The sequence below is a fragment of the Gouania willdenowi genome, chromosome 17, assembly GCF_900634775.1.
Source record: "Gouania willdenowi chromosome 17, fGouWil2.1, whole genome shotgun sequence".
Lineage (NCBI taxonomy): Eukaryota > Metazoa > Chordata > Actinopteri > Blenniiformes > Gobiesocidae > Gouania > Gouania willdenowi.
In genome coordinates this window covers 3,527,886-3,552,758 of record NC_041060.1, presented here as the reverse complement: position 1 = coordinate 3,552,758, position 24,873 = coordinate 3,527,886, and the positions used below count along the sequence as shown (strand labels likewise).

The following is a 24,873-nucleotide window of genomic DNA, read 5'->3' as shown; positions in this document are numbered from 1 at the left end:
ACTGCTGCCTTATGTGTCAGCCTGACAACAGGAAGTAGTGCTGCATGCATGTGTCAGCATATGTTTAATAACAATGGAGGATGCATGACTAATATACTGTATAAGGATAAATATAGCATTTCCATTTGAGTTTCTTGGGTTTTCGTTGTAAATATTGCACTTTTTCCATCTCATATTTCCACATAATTCCCAGAAAGTGTCTCTAAGTGTGTTTGAACTGGTTTCCACAGGGAGCTGGTTGCACTGCACTGGTGGTCGCGGTCGTGGCCAGAAAGTTAGAGCTCACCAAGGCCGAGAAACACGTCCACAACTTCATGATGGACACACAACTCTGCAAACGAGTGAGTCACTCCATCCATCATGATGTTTTTCATGAGTTCACCTCTGGTCTCTTACCTGTCACTGACAGCCTATCAATTGTGATGATCACTATAGACTGGCATTGGAATCATTATCAGACTTTTATCACAGCAGGGCCACAGAAATGTGATTGTATTGGATCTGAAGGTCACATTATCAACATTCATGTCAGTATTTAGAATAAAGATCAATCTGAGCATTAATACAGGGAAGAACAGAAGTTTTGTTTTATGTGAGTCTTTAGTACTTTTGTTTGTTTTTGGAGTAATTTTGTGTATTATCCTTGTAATTTTAAGTTTTTTTTTTGTATTATTATTCATTCCGCATGTTTTTCAGTCATTCTGTGTATTTTTTCTTATTTTGTGTTCCTGTCATTTTGTGCATTTTTCTATCTTTTTCTGAACATTTGTTGCAGAATTTGTGTTTTTGGAGTCATTTTTTCTGGTTTTTGTTATTGTTTTGTGTATTTTGTTGTCATTTTCTGTGAATTTGGCCTCATGTTTTGTATTTTTGGCATCATTTCATGTATATTTGCTCTCATTTTGTGTATGCCGAGTTTTTGGTGTAACGTTGTTCATTTTGTAGTCAATTTGTGTATTTTTGTAGCATTTTCTGTTTTGTGTGTTTTTTTGCATCATTTTGTCTATTTTTCTTTTCATTTCCTGTTTTTGGTCTCATGTTGATTACTTTTGGCTTCATTTTGTGCATATTTTTTATCATTTTGTGTGTGATGAATCATTGTTTGTATTTTTATCATCTTGTATATTTATCTTGTTTTGTTTGTGTTTTTGTAGTCGTCTCCTGTGTATTTGGTACAATTTCTTCTCTATTTGATGTCATTATGTGTATTTTATTTGTCAATTTGTATATATTTTTTTAATCTTATTTTCTGTGTTTTTGATGTCTTTTTGTGTGTTTTTGGCAAAATTTTGTAAATTTTTTGTATTTTGTTGTCATTTTGTACTTCTTATATATATATATATGTTTTTGCATTTTTATACTAGCCTTGTGTGTTTTAGGTGTTATCTTATACTGTCTCTGAGGGGGTTGTACTGACTCTTAGGGGTCAGTTTATGCATCATCACTTGCATTTTCTTCAGGAAATTCAATGTATGTTGTTCAAAAGTATTGCTGCAAACATTTGTATCGTTAATATCGTCATGCACAGTTATAATGCAGTATGCAGACGACTCTTGACTCTTCCTGTAACACCTAATTGAGCTGTCTCGTTTCTCACAGGTGAAGAACACAGCTGCCAATGTACTCAGGGAAACATGGCTCATTTACAAACACACCAAGCTGGTCAAAAAGATCGATCATGCCAAGGTGCGGAAACACCAGCGCAAGTTTCTCCAAGCCATTCACCAGTAAGTCCTGCACCGCACTGGGTTTGTCGGGCCTGACAGAAGCCGAGAAATAAGTCACCGCGAGCATCAATACAAGAGGAATCTCAGTGTGACTAATGTTCACTTAAATATGTCACTTTGAATGTAATGTTACCAATTCTATCACCTTTATTTTTTAAATTATGCTAAAAACAAAACAAAAACATCAACACTCGCAGCAAATTTGTGTACAATATTTTTTATATCGAAGCTTTTATTTTGAAGAAGAATTGTTGCAATGTTGAATATGATTTTCTGGCTTTAATGGGTTCCTCCATAGTTTTTACAAATGTGGCCTAAAATCTTTGAAATGTCCTTATTAGAAGATCTATGTCTAACTTAACGCATTATTTTGCACCATATTCGTTTCATTAACTTTTAAAAAATGGCACTACTTTACCGTTTTAGACCACGTGTTCCTCCATCTTGAAATCATGTGATTGATGATGTCATACGGCCCCACTGCCTGTAAACATCCCATTGTTTTCTATTGGAGTGAAACATTCAGCCTGTTTTTTAGGTAATTTAGCAACTTTTTTAGGTCAAAATAATAACTTGTCCTGCTTTTGGTTGGACTCCCACTAAAACGGACTTCTATCCTCAGTGTTTGTGTGCCCTCAACAGTCCGTGATTTACTCACTAACTTCAGCCACCAGAGCGTGTCAGCGCACTGTTTAAGGGAGAGTAAAAGTCCCTCAGGAGAGCTCTTCTTCTCTGCTTCATCGTCTACTACCAAACCGCAGAGTTGGAACTGTCGCCCCATGTGGTCATAGAACTGTTTTTATCCTCTTTTGGTAAACAAAAGAGGTTTACATCAACATCTTTAACTTTTTCTGATTATTTAGAGCACGTGTCAAACTCAAGGCCCGGGGGACAAATCTGACCCTTTAGACTATTCATTTAGGCCCTCAGGAGAAAGTAAAAAAAAAGACAGGAAAAACATGAATTACTGTGAAAATTACTAAATAAAAAAATTCATAAAAATAGATCACAAAATCACTAAAATTTAAAACGACACTCATGGACACGGAGGTACGGTTAGCTTTGCAGTTTGACAGTAATACACAAAAAAAGAGAGCAAAGGATCACAATTTGTAATTCCTATAATGCGGATATAAGAGCTGCAAAAAAAACGCAACTTTATTCACCATAAGAAACACTGAGTATGCATTTAAAGCTAACGCTAAAGCTAAGCTAGCGTGGCAAAGAGCCATTAGGCTGTTGTTGCAAACTTGTATTAGTACTAGTGTTGAATTATTTTACAATATTCACCCATTATGACAGTAAAATAGATCATCCTAAGTCAATCTGCTGCAGAAATTCATCTCTGAACCAGTAGAAAATACTGTGAACACCTGATGATGCATGAAAAAAAATATACCATGAAACCGTTTGAATTTTGAAAAATATCGTGATATACATTTTTGGTCAAACCGCCCAGCCCTGATTTACTGGCAGTGGGGCCGTGTGACATCATCAATCATGTGATTTCAAGATGGCGGAACACAGGCTTTGAAACTGTGAAGTAGTTTCATTTTTAAAAGTTAATAAAACAAATAATGCAAAATAATAGTGTGTTTTGTTCGGGTGAGATCTACTAATAAGGACATGTGAAAGATTTTTGGCCACATTAGTAAAAACAATGGAGGATCCTTTAAAGGTTTTTAACAGAGGCTGTGACTGTGAGCGTTTGGCAGGATTATCGCCAGCTTTTTGTCTTTACACACACGTGTAAACTCCCATGTATCCAAGGACCTACACACACGCTGAAATCTAGAGTAATTGTCCTCCTCCTTCCCCGTCCCCCGGCTCCCCCCTACCCCCCACCCACCCCGTGCTTACAGTGAGAAGTGTAAATTGTTCCAGTGGTTTTTGTGAATGTCGTGGGGTTAAAACTCTGTACTGTGTTCTGTCTTTGTTTCGCTCTATCACTGCAGAGCTCAGAAGTAAGTTGAGTCTTCTATGTATCCTCCTCCTCCCCCTCCTCCTCCTCCTCCTCTACCGCTCCATGTCTGCGTTTGACATGCATGAAACGAAAGCATTTGAAATGAACGCTGGATGATGCTGAACTCTTTTCTTTTGGTTTGGTTTTAGTGTGCATACTTGAGTGTGCCATTAACTTCCCTCTCCCTCCCATTCGACTTCAAACGGAATGAAACCAACCATGGTGGTGGTGTGGGGGCTGCTGAATGAGCTGAATGAGCTGAGGGCTTGTTCATAACCATCCATGATTAATATAGCTGCTCTCAGAGCTATATTAACCTGCTTCAACACACCTCATCCTACACGCCCACTGGGTGGGTGTTGACATCCGTCACAGATGGACAACTGTTGTCACAGCGAGGGCCACGAGAGTGAAAGTGTCACTAATCTGAACATTATTACAGGAAGGAATTACTAGAACTTTTGACTATTTTCATTGTTGTTTTGTATGTTTTCAGAGTCATTTTATGTATTTTTTTTTTTTTTTTTTTTGTCATTTTGTGTATTTTTCTTTCAGTGTATGTCTTTTTGTAGCGGTTTTGTGTGTTTCATCATTTTGTATATTTTTTGGTCATTTTATGTATCTTGTCTATTTTCTATGGTTTTGTTTGGGTTTTTTTCTGTAGTTTTGTTGTCTTTTAATATGTCTGGGGTAATTTTGTGTAATTCTTTAGTTGTTTTGTGTTTTCTTTTGTCAGTTTGTGTGTCTTTGTTGTTGTGTCTTGCTTCTTGTTGTGTGTATAATGAGTTTTTGTAAGTTATTGTTATCTTTTTGTATGTCTGGAGTGTGTGTTTTTGTAATTATTTAATGTTCTTTGTTGTCGTTTTGCGTCATTTTGTTGACTTTTTGTTTTTGAAATCATTTTGTCCTTTTTTTCTCTCTTTTTGTGCATTTTTACATCATTTTGTATGTTTCTGTTGTATTTTGTATGTCTGGTGTCATTTTGTGCATTTCTGTTGACATTGTGTATTTTTGGAATCATTTTATGTGTTTTTGTTTTTTGTTTAGTGTATTCTTCTGTCAGTTAATTTCTTTTTGTAGTGGTTAATGTGTGTTTTCGTTGTCATTTTTACAATTTTTCTCATTTTGTTGACATTTTGTACATTTCTGTTGTCATTTTGTCTATTTTTTGGTCATTTAGTGTGTTTCTGTTGACATTTTGTGTGTTTTTGGAGTCATTTTACGTGTTTATGTTGTCATTGTTTTACACTTCTGTCAGTTTATTTTTTTTGTAGTGGTTAATGTATGTTTTTGTTGTCATTTTATACGTTTTTTAAAATTGTATTTGTTTCTCTTGTAATTTTGTCTATTTTTTCAAATTGTATGTATTTCTTGTTGTATTATGTTTTTGTTGTCTTTTTAGTTGTTGACATTTAGTTTTTGATTTTTTTCTTTGGGTTCTTTTCTGTCATTTTTCATGTATTTGTGTTGACATTTTGTGTCTCTTTCAGGAAGTGTCACACGTACATTAACGGTATAAACTATAGGTTTGATTTAGAGCGTTTTCTTTGACCTCTGCTGTGAGATCACGTGTAAAATGAAGGCGCTTCCCTGATAGATATTTTTTTTTAGCTTTTAGCCTCGATGCACTGACATCCATAAGGAAAAAGACACACACACACACACACACACAGTCTGCAGCGTTCTCCGACACAGATCAATCCCAAAGCCAGCGTCTGATTTGCACATGAATAAACACCCTTGAATGTCACTCTGTTTCATAATTTGCCGAACAGGGAAATTCTCTCCCGTCTCTCATTCCTCATTTCACGTGAACACTCAGCGATGCCCCCGCCAACAATGACACATTATTCACATGAGCGATAACACTTCCTACAGCGTGGCCATACATTCTATTAGCAGGAGAGGGACGATCACCAAACATGGCCGCCCATGTATCATCGCCTTATGTTCAGCTGTGTCATCACTTTATTTCTGGCAAGATTCATTTTTTTATCTGTGACACACAAGCCAACTCACACACACACACACGCAATGTGTCATTGTGCACTCAGTCAGTCATAGTCGCTGCACGTTTCACTGAATGTCCAGTATGAAGTGGTTTTCTCTCTTTTTCTGAATTTTTCCATCAATTTGTATGTTTTTGGAGTCATTTTTAGATGTTTTTGGAGCCATTTTATATGTTTTCCATAGTGGTTTTGTATGTTTCTGTTAAAATTTTGTGTAGTTTTGTTGTCTTTTTTTATGTCTGGGAGTACTCCATAAAGGAGGGTTAACAAACTCTAAGAGTCTATCCATAAACTCTGGGCCAACGTATCTGATTCCATTACAGCTGGTATGAAGTGGGTCAATCAACCCTGAGTATGTAAATCTTGGGTTACTTAAGTGCATGCGCGTGATAAAAAGCCATTATCAATGGAGCAAAGATGACACGAACTACCATGGCAACCACCCAGAAGAAAGCGATTTATTCACCCCGATGGGTGAAATAAGCAGGTGTTTGTGGAATATGAGCCTGTTCTAAAGGTGCGTTCAGTCGTTCACACAGAACGTCACTTAAATCGCCCATTGATTTTGGTGGCGTCATCCCTTCATCGCGTCAGGGACGTGACGACCGTTTAATAATATGAATGAAATCGCTAGGAGGGCTGATACATTGTGAGCCCTCTCGCTACAGTGGTTATAAAGACAGTGAAGGCCGCTTGACGTTGCATCATTTATTTTGATTTTTAATATAATATAGTCGCCAAAGTCATCACGACTTCCAAAAAATATGTCATAAAAAAGATGACTGAGCTTGGCTTTGAATCCCCGACCCTACACTCTCAAGAGACAAAGCCTTAACTCACTGCACCACCGTAATAGTTAAACTGTGAAGTCTATACATCCAAATGTATTACAGTATGGAACAATGTAAAGTCAATTCGCCGTAGGTTTGTATCAAGGGAACTTTACTACAGACGTCAGTAGATGTTTTAATGCAGATCAACCAAACAGTGTTTTTGCCTAAATGTGCTGCATCCACAATGTTATAAAGAAAACTACCAAAAACGAAAAGCGGCACAGCATTTGTAATGATGTGAGAACGTCTGTGGTGTGTGATGTTACTAATGTGTGTCAAAGTACATTAAAGTGTTCCTTGAGAAGCATGTTCAGGTGGGCGGCGCCACTTAGAAACCCAGGGTTTCTTAGACAAAACCTGGCAGCGAGCAGGTTTAGTTTGTGGAGATTGTTACCATGGTAACATACTCAGAGAAGAACTTACCTCGCCTTCATTAATGGGATACTCAGAGTTTCCCTCATTTGAGCTCGAACATACTCAGAGTTTGAACATAACCCGCTTTATGGAATACCCCTCTGGTGTCTTTTTGTATATTTTCCCTTGGCAGTTTGTGTGTTTTGGAATCATTTTGTGTTTTTGTCGTCGTTTTGCATATTTTTCTGTCATGTTGTGTGTTTTTGTTGTCTCTTTTATATGTCTGGGGTCATTTTGTGTATTTCTGTTGACATTTTGTGTGTTTTTGAAGTCATTTGTAGTGGTTTTGTGTGTTTATGTTGTCATTTTTTTCCATCTAAATAATTCTGTTGACATTCTGTATGTTTCTGTTGTCATTTTGTGCAATTATTTTGTTTATTTTTGTTGTGTTTCGTTGTCTTTTTGTATGTCTGGAGTCATTTTGTGTATTTCCCTTGACATTACGTGTGTTTTGGGAGCCATTTTGTGTGTTCTTTTATTTGTTTCCTATGTGTTCTGTCCGATTATGTGTTTTTGTAGTGGTTTTTGTTTTTAATTCCATCTATTTCCCTTCATTTCGTTGACATTTTGTATGTTTCTGTTGTCATTTTGTGTAGTTTTGTTGTCTTTTTGTTTGTCTTGAGTCATAATGTGTATTTCTCTTGACATATCGTTGTGTTCTTGGAATCATAAGTATTTCTGTCGTCGTTTTGCGTATTTTGTCGTTTTACAGTTTAAATTTTTTTTAAATTTTGTCTCCTTGTCGTCTATTTTCGTTGTCATTTTTTCTATATCCACACACACGCACACAGAGAATGTGTCATCGTGCACTCAGTCAGTCATAGTCGCTGCACGTTTGACTGAGTGACCAGTTTGAAGTGGAGCCACTGGGCTGTGACTGTGCAGCACTGATGAAGGGCATGCCATCTTTTCCTTTCGTGCCGTTTTTACATTTTTGGGTGGAAAGAGATGGGAATGTTTTTGATTTCAAACAGACAAGTGAAGTTATTTCATATAGAAGCATATTGCAATCTAACATATTTTTCCAACTTTTAACAAAATGTCAAATTTTGTATTAAAGGGATCCTTCACTGTTTTTACAAACCTGGCCGAAAATCTTTGAAATGTACTAATTCGAAGTTCTATGCCTAACAAAACATTATTTTGCACTATATTCCTTGTATTGCCTTTTAGAAATGCGACTACTGTACAATTTTAGAACCGGTGTCCCTTGATTGATGTCACACGACACCACTGCCTGTAAACATCTCATTGTTTTCCATTGGAGTGAAGCATTCAGCCTGATTTTTAGATCATTTAGCAGCTTTTTCAGTCAAAATGACAACTTGAGTTGCTTTTGGTTGCTGTAAATAATCAGGACAAGTTGAAAATGTCACTATAAACCTCTTTTGTTTAGCCAAAGAGGATAAAAACAGTTGTGACTTAAAAATTCACGTGACCTCCAAAGTAAATGCACAAAATGACTCCAAACACACATGAAATGACCACAAACACACAAAACATCATGAAATGAGAATGATGAAAATTATGCAAAATGACACAAGATGTGAATTTCTCTTGGAGATAGAAAACACAAAATTGAGTCCAAACACAAAATGACAATAACACACAAAAAGACTCCAAAACCACAATTAATGAGAGAAAGATGTACAAAATGACAACAAAAGTACACAAAAACTGGGGAACATTATACAAAATCACAACAAAAATACTAAATATGTGAATTTCTCTTGAATTTGGTAAACACAAAAGTGGGTTACATCGACATCTTTAACTTTTCCTGATTATTTAGAGCAACCAAAAGCAGCACTAATTGTCATTTTGACTAAAAAAAAAGCTGTTAAATGATTCTAAAAGCTGCTAATGATCTAAAAATCAGGCTGAATGATTCACTGCAATAGAAAACAATGGGATGTTTACAGCCAGCGAGGCCTTGTGACATCATCAATCACGTGATTTCAAGATGGTGGAACACAGACTCTAAAACTGTAAAATAGTCTAATTTTTAAAAGTTAATAAAAAGTAATATGGTGCATATTAATGTGTTTTGTTAGGTATAGATCTACTAATAAGGACATTTCAAAGGTTTTTGGACACATTTATAAAAACAGTGGAGGATCCCTTTAAAGCTAATGTAATTATAGATTTGAAATTAAAAAAAGCTTCTTTGAAACAGATCTGCTGGTAATAGAAGTGTAGTATGCTTCTATAAATCTGCATGTTTTGGTTGGTATTGCCATGACCAAGCGCGAGAACATTGATTTCTTTCTATACACTCAAATACATGTGTGTAAATAACATGTATTGGACGTACGATGCATGTTTTTTCTAGTGTCACCAATGGAAGAACACTCCTAATAAAAACCAATGTCCTTCCTCCTCTTCCTCCTCTTCCTCTACTGGTCCTCCACCATGAATCCAAACAATCTGCTCTCCTCCTCTTCCTCCATCTCTCCTTCTCTCCATCCTTTCCTCTCCTCTCTCCATTTGCTCCTCAGACTGCGCAGCGTGAAGATGGAGCAGAGGAAGCTCAACGACCAAGCCAACACTTTGGTGGACTTGGCGAAGGTAAGGACCTGAAAATCCACTTAAGGTGTTTTTGACTGGAAGTAATAACCCTGATGACTTACTTTTAAAAGGTGCTCCGCTCAATTAACAAGAAATTAGTGATGTTAAATTAAAAGGGGCCGCTCAGAACGATGAGGCACAGAGGATTAGTGTCTGACTTCTGCTGGAAAAATGAAGACGTGACTTTGTTTCTGCTTTAGATGTATTTGTCATGAGCTGAATCATTACATTCAGGCATTTACTTTGGACGCCTACTGACTGAGGAATTCCCACATTGGAAACAAACAAGTTTTACACACGTGCAGCAGTGGTGGAGGAAGCAGGTTGTGAAAACTTGTATTTACAACAATTTATACCCAATTTATATCCCAAGTTGTAGGCATTTTATCTCACCTTATATGATATAGAACAGGTAATAATAACATGAGTTGAGTTGCAAAAGGGCGGAAATTTTACCCTACTGATGATGTATTGTTGCAATAGTAATCCTAATGCAACAACAACGGAATTAGGAGTATGGTATGAGTCATTTATGTGTATTTTTGTATTCATATTTTTTTGTTCCATGAGTAATTTTTGTATGTTTTTGTTGTAAATTTCTATATTTTTGGTGTTTTTATTCTCTTTTTGTAAATGTTTCTGTCATTGTGTTTTCTGTTGTCATCGTGTATGCATTTATTGCTGTTTGTGTTTTTTAATTTATTTTGCATATTCTTAATGTAATTTTGTTGTCTCGATTCAGTGTGTTTTTGTTATTTTCTGCATATTTGTAGTTGTCTATTTGTGTGTTTTGTAAAGATAAATATTGTGCATTATTGTTGTGTGTTTTGTAATTTTTTGTCATTTTGTGCATTTTTGCTGATTTGTGTATTGTTTTTATTATTATTATTATATGTATATTTTTTAGTGTTTATTAAAATTTTTTGTCATTTTTTTGTTTTTTGACTGATTTTGCTAGTTTTGTGCATTTTTGTTGCCGTGTATTATTTTTTTTGTAATTTCATTACGTGTATTTTTCTGTCATTTTGTGTTTTTGAGTTATTTTGCATTTACATTGCAGGCCACACAAAATTAGCTCGAGGGCCACATATGGCCCCCGGGCCGCCAATTGCCTATTTCTGTCGTGGGTATTTGTACACTGTGTTTTCTGCTTTACACACAAACCAACCTATGAGCTGTTAGAATAATGGAAGTGATCAAGTAAAGGCTCAGATGGTCAATGGGGCAATTGGCAATTGATCCGTCAACCTTCATCATTTTATCCAGATTAGGATGAAGAGGAGCACGGAGCAGAGAGCTACTCCACGTGAACCTGAGCAAAGGGCAGGAAACACGCTCAGCACATTGCCAGGACAGCACTTAACACAAGAGGGTTACAACTCATTTTCACAACAAGCCTCAGCCTTACACACCTCATCACAGGGTCTTAAAGGGGCTTCACCTCAACTCTTTATTCACAATCAGAATTCACAAGAAACTCTTTGTTTTTATCAGTTTTTACACTTACAAGTGTAGAATTGGGACATTTCAGATTTGTTGGTAGTATTTTAAGGTATTAGATAAGGTGACATGTCCTCTTTTCACTTCAATAAGGCATCCTCACCTTTGTTAGCCATTTTTTTCTTCCGTCGGTCGTTAACTCCTGCTTCACTGTTTTTTTTTTCCATTTAGACAAAAAAGCTATCAAAACATTCAGAAAGAGATTTATGCTTGTACTTTTATCATATTTAACTTTTGAAATTTTTGAGGTATTAATGTTTTTGTGAAACTGGATTGACTTACCAGCTCAGATCCCATTTTTCGAGTTATTGTGTCGTTAATATAGAGTTTTAATAATTGGCTAATGCTAGGATAATGCAATAGCTAGGTGAATGTTAATGCTAGGTTAGTGCTAATGCTAGGCGAATGCTAATGCTAGGTTTGTGCTAATGCTAGCTTAGTGTTAATGCTAGGAGAATGCTACTGCCAGGTTAGTGCTAATGCTTGGTAAATGTTAATGCTATTGCTAGGTGAATGTTAATGCTAGATTAATTTTATTGCTAGATTAATGTTAATGCTAGGCAAATCATTTTATAAGGCTAATTCTAGATTAATGCTATAGCGAGGCTAATGCTAGGTTAGTGCTATTGCTAGGTGAATGCTAATGTTTGATTAGCACTAATGTTAGGCAAATGCTTTTTTAAAGTTAATGTTAATTTGATGCTATAGCTGGGCTAATGCTAGGTTAGTGCTAATGCTAGGCAAATGCTAATGTTAGGTTACTGCAAATGCTAGGCGAAGGGTAATGCTAGGTTAGTGCTAATGCTAGGCAAATGCTAATGTTAGGTTACTGCAAATGCTAGGCGAAGGCTAATGCTAGGTTAGTGCTAATGCTAGATTAATGCTAATGCTGGAGTAATGCTAATGCTAGGTTAATGTTATTGCTAGGCTACTGTTAATTCCAAGTTAGTGCTAATATTATGCTAATACTATTGTTAATGCAAGTTAATGCTAATGTTAAATTTATGCTAATTCTATGTTAATACTATTGTTAGGCTATTGCTAATGTTTGGTCAGTGCTTATACTAGGTTAATGCTAATGCAAGACTAATACTAATGCTAGGTTAATGCTAATGCAAGACTAATACTAATGCTAGTGTGGTGGGTTCCCCTTTATCTAAATGTTGATGTGATGATGTGAAGAATTCTCCATGGACATCTTCTTGATATAAACATAACATCTTATTAATACAAAGTGAAGATGAATGTCCGAGTTAGACCCTCCATTGCAAGGTCTGAGAGCTGCAAAGCCAAACGCCGCTCTGCCGGAAAAAAGCCAAACAAACACATATATGAACTGACGAGAAACCTGAAACCCAACATGTAGAGTCTAAGGCTTTAGCTAAGGAATATAGAAAGGAAGCAACAAATGTTTATTACGGTGGTAAAACTCCCATATATCAATGAACAAAGGCCGAAGTTAGACTCGTTTTATGGCATACAGCTGCGTTTGGGAGAAAAACAAATCTGGGGACAGGAGACCTTCAAGGGTCACAAGTCAATAAACATTCCAACAGCAGTGCTTGCTGAGTTTGATTGTGAAAACGTGTCCAAACATCCAAATTGCCAACACTCAAATCTAGGTAAAATATATACTGCATTAAATGAATCATATGAAGCAGTCAATACACCTCACTAGTTAATGCTAATTCTAATCCTAGCTAATGCTAATAAATGCTATTGCTAGCTAATGCTAATGCCAGCTAATGCTAACTTATGCTAATGCTAATTCTAAGCTAATGCAGTGAGACGCGGGCCAGTACCTGCATCCTCACTTGCAGTTTCTTCAGGAAAATGCAAATATTTTAGTTATATTTTATTTTGCCGCTACTAGGTAGATTCAAGAGAATGTTGAGTACTTTGAATGTCCTCTTTTTTGGAAATCAAATTATGGCCACCCTATATTAGATTGTGTATTTGCTGTTGCCTACACTCCACATTGTCTGTAGCAGCTTGTAGAGCTGAGGCCACGCTCTGAGTCTGAAAGGATGTAAAGTGAGTTACGCACGAGCAGCTTGTGTCCAGACATCAGCTGACTCCATAGAACAGAGAGAGGCTTCAAAGGGGGATGCAAGAATGCCACAGCGTTTGATGTGGATGGCATTTTCACTGCAGTGTGTAGATTCAAAGGCCCTGCGGCTGGAGCCTAAAATAGGTGTTAACCTGTCCTTATTGAGCCTTCCAACGTGGCTCTATTTTTAACGCCCTGTGGAAAAATCAAAAGTCAAAGCAGCACAAGTTTGGGATTATCAATAAAGACACCTCCATGTGATTTTTTGAGGTGGACGACACCACAACGTACAGCTCTGAACTATATATGTGTATATTTTAGCTATATTAATAACAGGTTTACTCATTCATTGATTATTCACATGTGGCCTCCAAAGTAAACACACAAAATGACTCCAAAAAGCATACAAATGATGAAAAAACACACAAAAATGATTCCCAAAACAAAAAAACAACAAAAAATGACTCTAAACACCTGAAATTGTGTTCAGAACAGCCTAAGAATGTCTGACCAGAGAGACAAGCTTTGATGTAAATTTCCTGTGTTCAAAACAGGGGACGTGACTTAGATAAGCAAATTGCTTCTCTCGTGTCCTTTTTCGGCATGTACAAAAAGAAAAAAAGTGAATGTAACCATGTCGGAAATGAAACTGAATAAATAAATAAATCAATAAGTGAAAATTATATAAAACAACAAAAATACACAAGATGTGAATTTGTCTTGGAGATGGAAAACACAAAAGTGACAACAATAATAACACAAAAATAGTCCAAAACCACATTAAATGAGACAGCGATACAAAATGACAACAAAAATACATTAAATTTCAACAAAAAACACACAAAACGACAGAAAAACAAACAAAATGACCACAAAAGACAAACAATGGGAGATATTTAGACAAAATGACAGCAAAAATACACAAGATGTCATTTTTCTCAAAAGTGAGTCCAAAAACACTAAACAACAACAATGACACACTAAAAGACTCCAAAACCACATTAAATTAAATAAAAATATACAAAATGGCAAAATAAACACAAAAAATTGCAACAAAAAGACACAAAATGACCCGAAAACACAATAAACGGGGGAACATTATACCAAATGACCACAAAAATACACAAAAGGACTCCAAAAATGCATAAAATTATCAAAATGATTACAAAATGACAACAAAAATACACATAACAACCAAATACACAAAAAAGAAAAGAGACAAACCCTGTGTCAATGCTCCGATTGATGATTGAATGTTGATAATAAATGCTGCTTCAGACTAAATTCATAATGTGAATATGATTTGAGGAGACCATGCGTTGATCTGACTGTGGATCTGATAACACCAACCTGTTGGAAACAGGAAACTGTTGTTGTTCTAAGAATCCTCCTGTGTGCATCACTTAGGATGAACGAGTGCCTAAATGATGGACGTACATTTCATTATATCGATGAGTTGTGTCGACGGAACCCATAAAGCGGTAAAGAGCTGCACTGAGCTGGATGTTTAATCTATGGGCAGATAAAATCAATGCTGACTTGCAGAATCTAATGGTGGCGCCTCACTCTGCTTCCTGGCATTTCTTCAGTCTCCTTATACAAAGTATACAAAGTTCATGCAGTTTATCACAGAGGGTAAAAGCTTTTTCCTGGTAATCTGCACAAGGTGTCTTATCACGGTTTTCATGCGACTAAAAGTTGATTTTTGGTAACACTTTACTTGAAGTTTTATACATAAGGCTGACTTTACACTGTCATTAGCATGAATAAGGTGTCATGAAGGCTGTCATTAAGTGTTGTTTGCAAAATTATGACACCTTTGAAGCAATGTTGGCATTTTTTGGGTTAGATGGAGGGAGTGGGGTTAGTTAGGGTTAGGGTAAGTAAGGGTTAGGGTTAAGTAGGGTTAGGGTTAAGGGTTAGGGCAGGGGCGGGCAACTCCAGCCCTCGAGGGTCGGATTCCTTAGACTTTTAGATGTGTTCCTGAAGGAAATAAATGGCTCGTTTACATGCTTCTGCAGAGCTTGATGACAACACATTGGTTTCAACCAAGTATGTTGGAGCAGAGACCATTTAAAAGTTTCAGGAATCCAGCCCTCGGGGACTGGAGTTGCCCACCCCTGGGTTAGGGTAATGAAGGGTTGGGGTTAAGGGTTAGGGTAACAAAGGGTTGGGGTAATCAAGGGTTAAAGTTAGGTGTTTGGGTTAGGTAGGGTTAGAGTAACGTATGGTTAGAGTTATGGGTTTGAGTAAGGAAGGGTTACGGTTAAGTAGGGTTAGGTTAAAGGTTAGGGATAGGGGTTAGGGATAGGGGTTAGGGTCATGAAGGGTTAGGGTTGAGGGTTGCTTAGGGTTAAGGGTTAGGGTAACAAAGGGTAGGAGTTACGGTTAGGGTTAAGTAGGGTTAGGGTTCGAGGTAAGGGTAAAAAAGGGTTAGGGTTATGGGCTAGCGTTTGGGTTTAGTAAAGTTAGGGTTGGGGTTGGGGTAACGAAGGGTTAAGCTTAGGGTTAGGGGTTAGGCTACAAACGACACTTAATGACAGTCTTAATAACACCTTATAGGGTTAGGTTAGGGTTCTTAAAAAGCAGCACTGGCACAGGACATCCTTTCACCCCCAGGTGAGATATCCCCTTTTATCATTTTGTTTAAAAATATATAATAAAAAGATAAAAAAGTGCACTTATAGGGTTAGGGTTAGGGTCAGATAATGACAGACTTTATGTATAAAACTTTAAGTAAAGTCTTACTTGATTGTCTTTCCAACTTCTTCCTCCTCCTCAGACGCAGAATGTGATGTACGACCTGGTGTCGGAGCTGCAGGAGCGCAGCGAGGAGCTGGACAAACGTATTGGCACGCTGGAGGACAAGCTGGACTCGGTGACGGGCAGTCTGCAGGCGCTGCCCTGCCTCATTTCCCAAGCCATAACCCAGCAGCAGCAGGACTTCCTGGACGGCTTTGTTCACCGCTTCCGGCCCGCGTCACTAGCGTCGGAGCGCTCTGAACGCTCTGAGCGGTCCTGGACTTCGACCCGTAGGCGGCGCTCTCCCTCCACCGCCCCGCACACCTCCTCCGATAGTGGATAACGAAGTCCACGGTTCCTCCCTGTTTCCTCCTCGCACCAAAGCTGTCCCTGGTCTCCATTGGCGTGTCCTTGTCTGGACCCCTTACTCTCTTCTTATCACCCATCTCTGGTTCTCCATCGCTCCAAAAACCAACTGCAACTTGGAGCGACTCAAACAGAACAAAAGGAAGACTTAATAACAGACTAAAAGAAAAACACCAATGCATCCAAAAGAGAGAAACAAAACTTTCAAACAAGACTGAACACTGCGATAAAGTAGAGATATGGTTTATGTTTTAGCCATTGTATGGCTGTTGAAGTTAGCTTTTTTGTAAAAGCCCATGTATAGTTAGCACATGACTGAGTTCAGGGTAGCTGGAGTGAGAGCTGGCTGTCACACCGGAGAGTCCTTAAGCATTCGGGAGGGGGGGACGTTAGTCTGCCATGGACGACAACCGTCCAGCCCATTTGTCCATCCACGTGTTGGCCCGGTGAGCAGAGTGTTGGAGTTTCCCTTTCCAATGACCAAAACGTCATGGACTCTTTCTTACAGGGCGAGGGCGAAAGCTTTACGACTGGCTACGAATGCTCTGACTTTGAGTGTCAGACGAATGCTCTGACTTTGAGTGTTAGTGTGTGAACAAAACATGCATCCGAGGCGGCGCGTGAGACGAGCAAAAGAGGATGCATATGGCATTACTACTGGGTAGGAAAAATTTACACTATTGCCAACTTCAAGGTATCAGCTTCCTTGTTCTAACCAAGGGGAAACAAAAGAAAAAAAAACAATAAGAGAGCGACTATCTTTTTTAGTTACATGTGATTTTTCAGTGCCTGAATGTATAAATAGTAGAGGGTTATTTAAATACTAATTTCAAAGCTTTTTTACGGTGTTAACGGTCTGAATACAGCATTGCATTCCTTTTTCAGATACATTCCTCTCCTCAAAAAAACTGAAAGAAAATGTCTTAACGTAAATGCATAACATTGCCTCCCATTATATCCAATGACTCTCAATGTTTTCACCACCTTTTTATTCCATTTCTACTAACAGCGAGAGATGAAAAAAAAGCGTGTGAGAGTGCGAGAGAATATTTGTGAGCATGAGTTCACTTTTTAGCTCGATGCTACACACACACACACACACACACACACACACACACACACACACACACAAAGAAATGTGTAGTGGTCTACCTTTACTCACCAACACTTCCTGTTGTTCTGTGGAAAATGGCATGGCTGAAACACCCGCTGCACGGACACACACACACACACACACACATGACACAGGTGGAGCTGAGCTCGTTCGCATGATTCTGTGCAAAAAAAAACCGCATCACCATCTTCCTTATACGGCTAGAAAGATTCTGAACTTGTATAGTTTTTTTCATTTTTCATAATTTTTTTACGAAGTTCCTTTTTACTCAAAAATCTAGATTTTGAAGCTGCTTGGGACGATAATTCTTTGTCAGATATAGACATAGTGTTGGCTTGTAAATATACAGTAACATTTTCTGAAAAGTCTGGTGCATTGCATTGTGGAATGTAGGGTCCCGTAGACCACAATTTCTCAACCTTGGGGTCGTGAGACACTGGGGGAGGGTCGCCAGATGCCTTCAAGAAACAACAAATTTTTCCTCAACCATTTGAGCCTATTTTTGCTTATTTTTACGTTTTTTCTGCAACTACACCAAATTTGCCATATTTTAACCTATTTTCATAACTTTTTCTTTTTTTGCTCCTTTTAATGAATTTTTACTACATTACTCCCATTTCTGCGACTTTAAAGACATTTTCAGAACTTATAAACAGTTTCCACCACTTTCCCACCTAATGTCATATTTCATTGTCACTTTTAACCTCTTTTCACAATATTTTGTTTATTTTGGCAATTTAACCACATTGACGATTTGTCATGCCCATTATTCGCCAGTTTAAACTAGTTGTTCCTACTTTTTAAATTACCCCATTTCTGCCACTTTTAAGCCAATATTGACACTTTGAACCATTTTTACCATTTTTTCTGTCTGTTTTTGGCCATTCTAATTTGCAACTTTTAATCAATTTCTGTGATTTTTAAAATCCCATTTCACCACAATTTTTGGTCACCTTTAAACCATTTCATTTCTGATTGAAATATGGATTTACATCTTTAAGATGACTATATACTATACAATGGCACAAATAATACTAAACTTCCTGGATAACAGTGGATATTATTCATATGAATAAATAATAAATTGTGGTTATCACAGATTCATAGAACAATAGACCATCATTTTGCTGACTTTATGGATGCTCTCCCCTTTATCCCCACTTATAGAAGGCCCTGTCTCCACATGACTCAATGTTCATGTTTGTGTTCAACCACCTTCAGCTACAGTGGGGGTCCCCGGTCTATGGAGTCTTTATTTTGGGGGTCATTCTTACAGTGATTTCTTGTTTCTTCACCAGAAAAGGAGGACAGTGATTGGCTTAACTCCATTTTTATTCAGCTTTTTTCCCCGGTATTCCCAATGATATCACCTCACTCCACCAGACGTTCAATTTCGGCCGGATTCGGATCTTTCTGTCTAAACCCCAAAAATAAACATCGGGCATTGTTTTGCCCTAACTTCCAGGGAAATCGCCAGTAATGTGTTGGGAAGTCACTTTGGCAGAGTGACACAGAAAATTACAGAAAGAATGAAGTAAAAACATCCATCTATAGGACTCCACATCCCACAATGCAATGCGTGAAACCTTTCTGACAAGGTTGATGAAAGAGTGTTTACAGTGGAGATCAAAACAAATTTTCGAGCATCAATTTTCACTTAAGGTTTAGGGGTATTAAAACGTGTGCAAACGTAACAGGCTAATAAGGGGTACAAACGCATCAAAATGTGCCCTCAATCCATTTTGTGTGGATCAACATGTAAAGTAGGTGGATCTCATAAGGGGAGCAAGAAAATGGGAGGGGGAAATGCAAATAAATTAATGCAGGGGACGCAATGCAATTCATAAAACCAGGAAATGTTTGCGGTGAAAGTTTTATATGCCGAAAATAGTACGACCCACATTCAGGTGCAAACTCACACACAGATCATGGCTACACTGAATGTTGACACAAAACACAGAGGAGATGGGGAAACAAATGCTCAAGTTAACCTTTCTAGTATAAGAAAATAATTTAAATACAACAATAGTCAAGATTTACAGCCACTGTATAAGAAAATGCAGAGTAAAGTGTGTTTGAGGGAGAGCTCTATGGATGCACTGCTCCAGTGAGCTCCTGTGTTTTCCTGTCCATGTTTTGACCGTAAAACTCTCGTGTTACGTTGATGGAAGGAGCATCAGGCCAGAATCAGTTGATCAGATGCGTAATTTACTCAATGATGGCACAATGTTCACAAATGAGTGTGGTGACACAGCGCTACTCAGGAGCTCAGACCTGCTGGATGATGGTCAGTAGATCATCTTCAAATGGTGCTGATCGACTGATTGACAGACTGTGTCTCAGATCAATAGGATGGTTTCTGTCCAAATCTGATCAGAGCAAAGTTACAGGTCTGACGTAGCAGCCACATTAAATTAGGGGAAAAAAATATCATTAGGTTTTAAAATTGTTTAGAAAATATACATATATTTGTTTATTTAATTTTCTACACTATTAAATGTTTATGCAGCAGACAGAGAAGTCCATCTGCCTCCAATTTAACTTCCTCAAATGTCATTGTGTGTTTCTGTGCACTTATGTCTCCACATTGAACAAGCAAAACGCTCATTAAAATAGGGCGGTCTGCACCACTTCTGCACGTGCACTAATCATTGCTGTAATCTTAGTGAATTCCTTGCAACAGGTGAGGGAACTGCGTCACCAAAGTACTTAGGGACGCAACCGGTTTACCACCTTTTATTTCAGAACTTAGTGAATCCACCCCTTTGTCTTTATCTGATAATAGAAAATTGTCATCTCCCGCAGCTTTAAATTTGCAAGATTTAAAAAGTTGTAGTAAGCGGAGTCTGTGTTACCTGTTTAAAATATCGGGTTTGGAGAAACTTTAACAAAGCAGTGATTTGAAGTAAAGTGGTGTTATACCTGCAAAAGCCACTCGAGGGCGTAACCTGCTTCGCAAGCACACTAAAACACCAATAAAATAAATAGTTCTACTTTACAGAGCCGTAAAATGCCAACACTTGGTTCCTGGATGAGCAGGAGTTACTGTTGCCTTCCCATTATGTCATTTTTTTACATTCCAACAAAGTTAACAATCACTAAACATGTGAAGATAAACGGCAAAAAAGAAGACGTTGAAATGTTATTTTGTCTTGTCACACACATACATTTTATATTTAATTCATAAAATAGCACTTTATAGTTTAAGTTGAGCTGCTCTGACTTTATCACATGCTAGCTAAGCTCATTGGTTGCTAATGTTTACTTCCTTAGCATAATTTTGTACATTATCTGCTGCATTATGACCAAGAAACGTTTAGCATTCAGTAAGAAACGAGACTTTAAGTCTAAAAGAAAAATACCAAAGGAAAGAACCATTCCTTAGTTCACTCTTACTTTGTTTTGTTCTATTTCTAAACAAAGCGATCTTCTCAAAGAGCAAAAAAAAAAAGAAAATCGGAGCATTAGCTGGTTAGCATGCTAGAGCTAACAGTAGGCAACCCACGTTCGTTAAGGATAATAGTGCTAGAAATCATGTCTAGGGCCTCTTCAGCTAATAAACAAGTAGGAGCATTTAGTGTGTTTCCCTGTCTTGAGTAGAGAGAGTCGACTCAGATGGAATGGGCTCCAGTCCCAGACTCAAACCCACATGCTCTCGACCAAACAGAGAGCCCTTCATTCCAAAACACGCTCACTTTGCTACGAGTGGAACTTAATCAAGCATGAGTATTAACTTTTTTATTTCCTTTCAACTTGAGTTGATGAAGCATGACTCTTTACTGCCCCCCAACAACAACCATCCACTCGTTATTCAGCGCCACACTCCACCCTGTTAGCGTCCAAGGACCAATCATATCATTACGTCTCAGTCCTTGTCATTGAAAGCACCGGGACCTTTTACAAGAGGACGAGCTGCTTGATTACGACCTCACTTCCTGATAAATATCTTGAGCACGGCCGCACAAGGAGCGGAAAGGGCCAAAAGTCCTAGGAAGTCCCCCTCCAGGTCCTGGACCAGGGTTTGTCCAGGTTTTCTATGGTTGTTTCATCTCGTAAAATGCTGCCCACGTTAAGTTAAGTTTTGTGGTGTTACGGTCCAAGTCGTATCCAAATAAACCGGTGACTGACTATCCACTGTGTTGCTGGTGCGAGGTAAATGATCGATGTTAGAAAATCTACGATTAAAGACTTTTACAAAAATAATCACACAGTTTTTGTGAGAGTAGGAAAAATGGAATGTTTTGCATGTTTTTAATACCAGAGTGTTACCAACACAACAAAACAAGGGCCACCAGTCGATACACAACACCAACTTTGGATACGTTAACTAGATGTTCAGGTGTTTGTCATTTCCAAATTTCATTTTTGATTTATTTATGTATTCGTTATGTTTCAGTTCACCAGTAGACCATGTAGTCATGTGACTTTGGTCAGGACTTGATCCAGGACCAATCAATTCTACCCGCTGACATCACACACACAGTCCGCTCTGTGTGCTGCGCGTTTTAAGGTTTTTGCCTCTTTGTTATATTACAGGTTTTGATTTGTTAGGGTGCTTTCACATTTAGAGTCTGGTGGACTCGGTACGGTTCAGACGGTAATTCTGCAACATTGCTCTTTGCCCAGCGCACTAAACTTTCTTAATGTCACGCAGGAGGCAAAAATTATTCTTCTGCTTCGCCTGAGTGAAATACTTTAAACACTCAGGCAAAGAAGGAGAAAACAACACTTTGGTCAGAAAAAACGGCGCAGTTCTTTACAGTTCTGATGTTTATAGTTCTTCATCCATGTCTGTCCCTGTGCAATTTTTATTGATTTACTGCACACACTTATTCCTTCCCATGTGTAATTTTGTTTGGGTTTCCTCATCCCCCATGATGTTTGTGTTTCAACGTCATGTCCTGTTTTTGGTCCCACTTCCCATATTCGGTCTGAGATTGCTTTCTCACAACCAAGACTTAGGGTGCATTCACACCTAATAACCAGACTTTTTTTCTCAGATAGTTTGCCTCGTTTTGGCGATGTGAACATGCAAACAAAATCTCAAATTATTGAGCGATGGTTTCTACCGGTCTCAGAATGTTTCCAATCGAAGCCTCAAGCGATTAAAACTCTCTAAGATTAGTTTTCATGAATAGTCCGCCTCATTTGGTCGGTGTGAGCACGCAAATGAAGTCTAGAGCGGATCAAACAGGCGAATTCTAGAGCGGTTGTTTCTGCCAGTCTCGTAGTATTTCCGGTTGAAGCCTCGAGCAATCAAAACTGATTTGTTTGCACTGATCGTCAGCCTCGTTTGGTCGGTGTGGACACTCAAATGAAGTCTCGAGTAGATCCAACAAGATCATCCCAGGGTGATGGTTTCTGCCGGTATCGGAGTATTTCCAATCAAAGTCTAGAACGATTAGGTGCACCATGAATGCATCCGCGCTTGGTGTGGATCACACAGCATCGTGGATGGTCAGGAGAATCGGCACTGGTGCAAAACCACCAAAAACATGGCAAGTTGTTGCTGCTTCATTGTTGAATGTTGTGAACGAACAAACGGAGAAGTTTCTGTGCACTTTTTTTGTTTCTCTGCCTAGAGAAGTATCTACTCCAGTAGCAGTGTCCCCATCTGGTTAGCTCATGGAACTGCACCAGAGGCTGTTTGGAGCAAATCAGAAGTTGCACTCAACCCAAACCAAGCCAACCCCAAGGTGATAAAATTATCAGCTGTTCTCCAACCATTTGGACTGAGTCCGGAACCCCTACTCTCTTTACAGCGGGCCAGATTTCACTTGTTTGGTTCGCACCAGACTGCAACAGAGCTTTTATACCACCGCAAAAGGACGGGAGCATTCGAGGAAACGAATCCTGGTGCGGACCAAAGAGGAATATGTGAAAGCACCCTAAATATCCTATTGGTCATCAATAAGAACATCCATCACCTATAAACAAAACAGGCAGGACATAGCGAGGGAACCTCAGGTCGTGTCCCATTTTCCATCTAGTGTGTAACCTTGGTTTCAAAGATTCAGACGCGTCTTCTTTTGAGGGAACAAACGTCTCTGGGCTTTTATCCTTCATTAGCCAACAGGCGAGGAGGGAGGATTAGGTGAGAGAAAAAAAAGATTGGAGTCATTACTCAATTATTGACAGACGTGTCTTTGGGCCTCGGGAGGGATTGTAAACAGGGGAGGGCGTCCTGTAGCTATGACCTCATTGTAGATGTCACCAAAAACACAGGACCATTACGGACTGCAGGGTTAAGGACGTCAAGTAAATGTATATTTTAGAAAATAAAAATGGCAACCCAAAAAAAAACCACAAAAAAAACATGTTTTCCACATTAAACGCAACACAAGCCTGTTTTTATTTTTATTTTGTTACAACAACCAAAGCCTGCCCAACACTGTTTCAACATGTGAATAGCTATAACGTTCAGTAGGAGACCGTCGTAATGTGTTTCTAATGAGGATATAGAAGAGTTCAGCCACACATCCCAAGAGTCTTTTATTCGTCCTGAAAAGTAGGCTTTTCATCATAGAGCAGGCACTAAAAACTGAAAAATCCACAACAGAATGAGCAAAACCCTGAAGCTAAAAAAAAAACAAAACGTCATTTTTCTGTGTACACTGCCACATGATGCATAATGTACGTAGTAGCACTGGAGTAAATCAACGTTTAAATGGATGGGTTCAACATGTGCTCTGTATTCTGTCCACTGTTTCTTCATTTTACAGGTGAACTTTTGTCTTACGAACGGAGAGACCGAGGTCCAATCATTAAAGACTATCTTCAGCTATGACCCGCCCTGCTTTTTGTTTTTATCATATTCATTAAAAAATACATTTTGTGTCGCTACCCAAAGTAAATGCCCATATTTCCTCCAAAAACACACAAAAATGAAAGAAAAAAACACATGAAATGAGAAAAAATATAGAAATTGAAAACAAAAAACCACAAAATTAAAATAAAATATATAAAATGACTCCTAAAACACACAATTACTAAAGAAAAAAAACACACAAAATGACGACAAACAAAATAACAAAAAAACATACAAAATGAGAGAAAAATATAAAAATTGACAACAAAAAACACCAAATTAGTGTAAAATATATAAAATGAATCAAAAAACACTTAAAAATAAAAAATAAAGGACAACAAAAAAACACAAAATAAAGCCAGAAAAACACAAAAACAACAACAAAAAACTAAATGAGAGATGGATATACAAGACGACAAAGGATACAAAAACCCACAAATTGACTGCTAAAACACACAAAATTAAAGAAAAAAAATGCACAAATTGACAACAAAATTACCCAGAATACTTCCATAAAAACAAAATGATGCCAAATACACAAAACAATATTTTTAAAAAACCCACATGATGAGAGAAAAATATATAAATTGACAGCAAAAACACACAAAACAAAAGAAGAATATATAAATTGACAGCAAACAACAAAATTTGAGAAAAAAATATAAAATGACTTTAAAAACACAAAACAACAAACAAAACACACAAAATAAGAGATGAATATACAAAAATAGAAAATTTCAGAGTAAAATATACAAAATGACAACACAACAAAGGACAAC

General features: G+C 37.8%; 1 protein-coding gene across 2 annotated transcripts in view; it reads left to right on the top strand.

Annotated features, from left to right (window-relative positions):
- The window catches only part of kcnn1a (potassium intermediate/small conductance calcium-activated channel, subfamily N, member 1a), an 87,764-nt gene extending 69,948 nt beyond the window's left edge, over positions 1 to 17,816 (top strand). Inside the window, exons 6-10 of one of the 2 annotated variants that reach the window (XM_028473647.1) lie at positions 231 to 341; positions 1,600 to 1,727; positions 3,683 to 3,691; positions 9,445 to 9,514; positions 15,847 to 17,816. In XM_028473647.1, coding sequence (XP_028329448.1) covers positions 231 to 341; positions 1,600 to 1,727; positions 3,683 to 3,691; positions 9,445 to 9,514; positions 15,847 to 16,149 — 621 coding nt within the window. In that variant the 3' untranslated portion in view covers positions 16,150 to 17,816. The remainder of the gene's footprint in view (positions 1 to 230; positions 342 to 1,599; positions 1,728 to 3,682; positions 3,692 to 9,444; positions 9,515 to 15,846) is intronic. The other variant, XM_028473648.1, reaches the window with a different exon arrangement.
- The last annotated feature ends 7,057 nt before the right edge of the window (positions 17,817 to 24,873 follow it).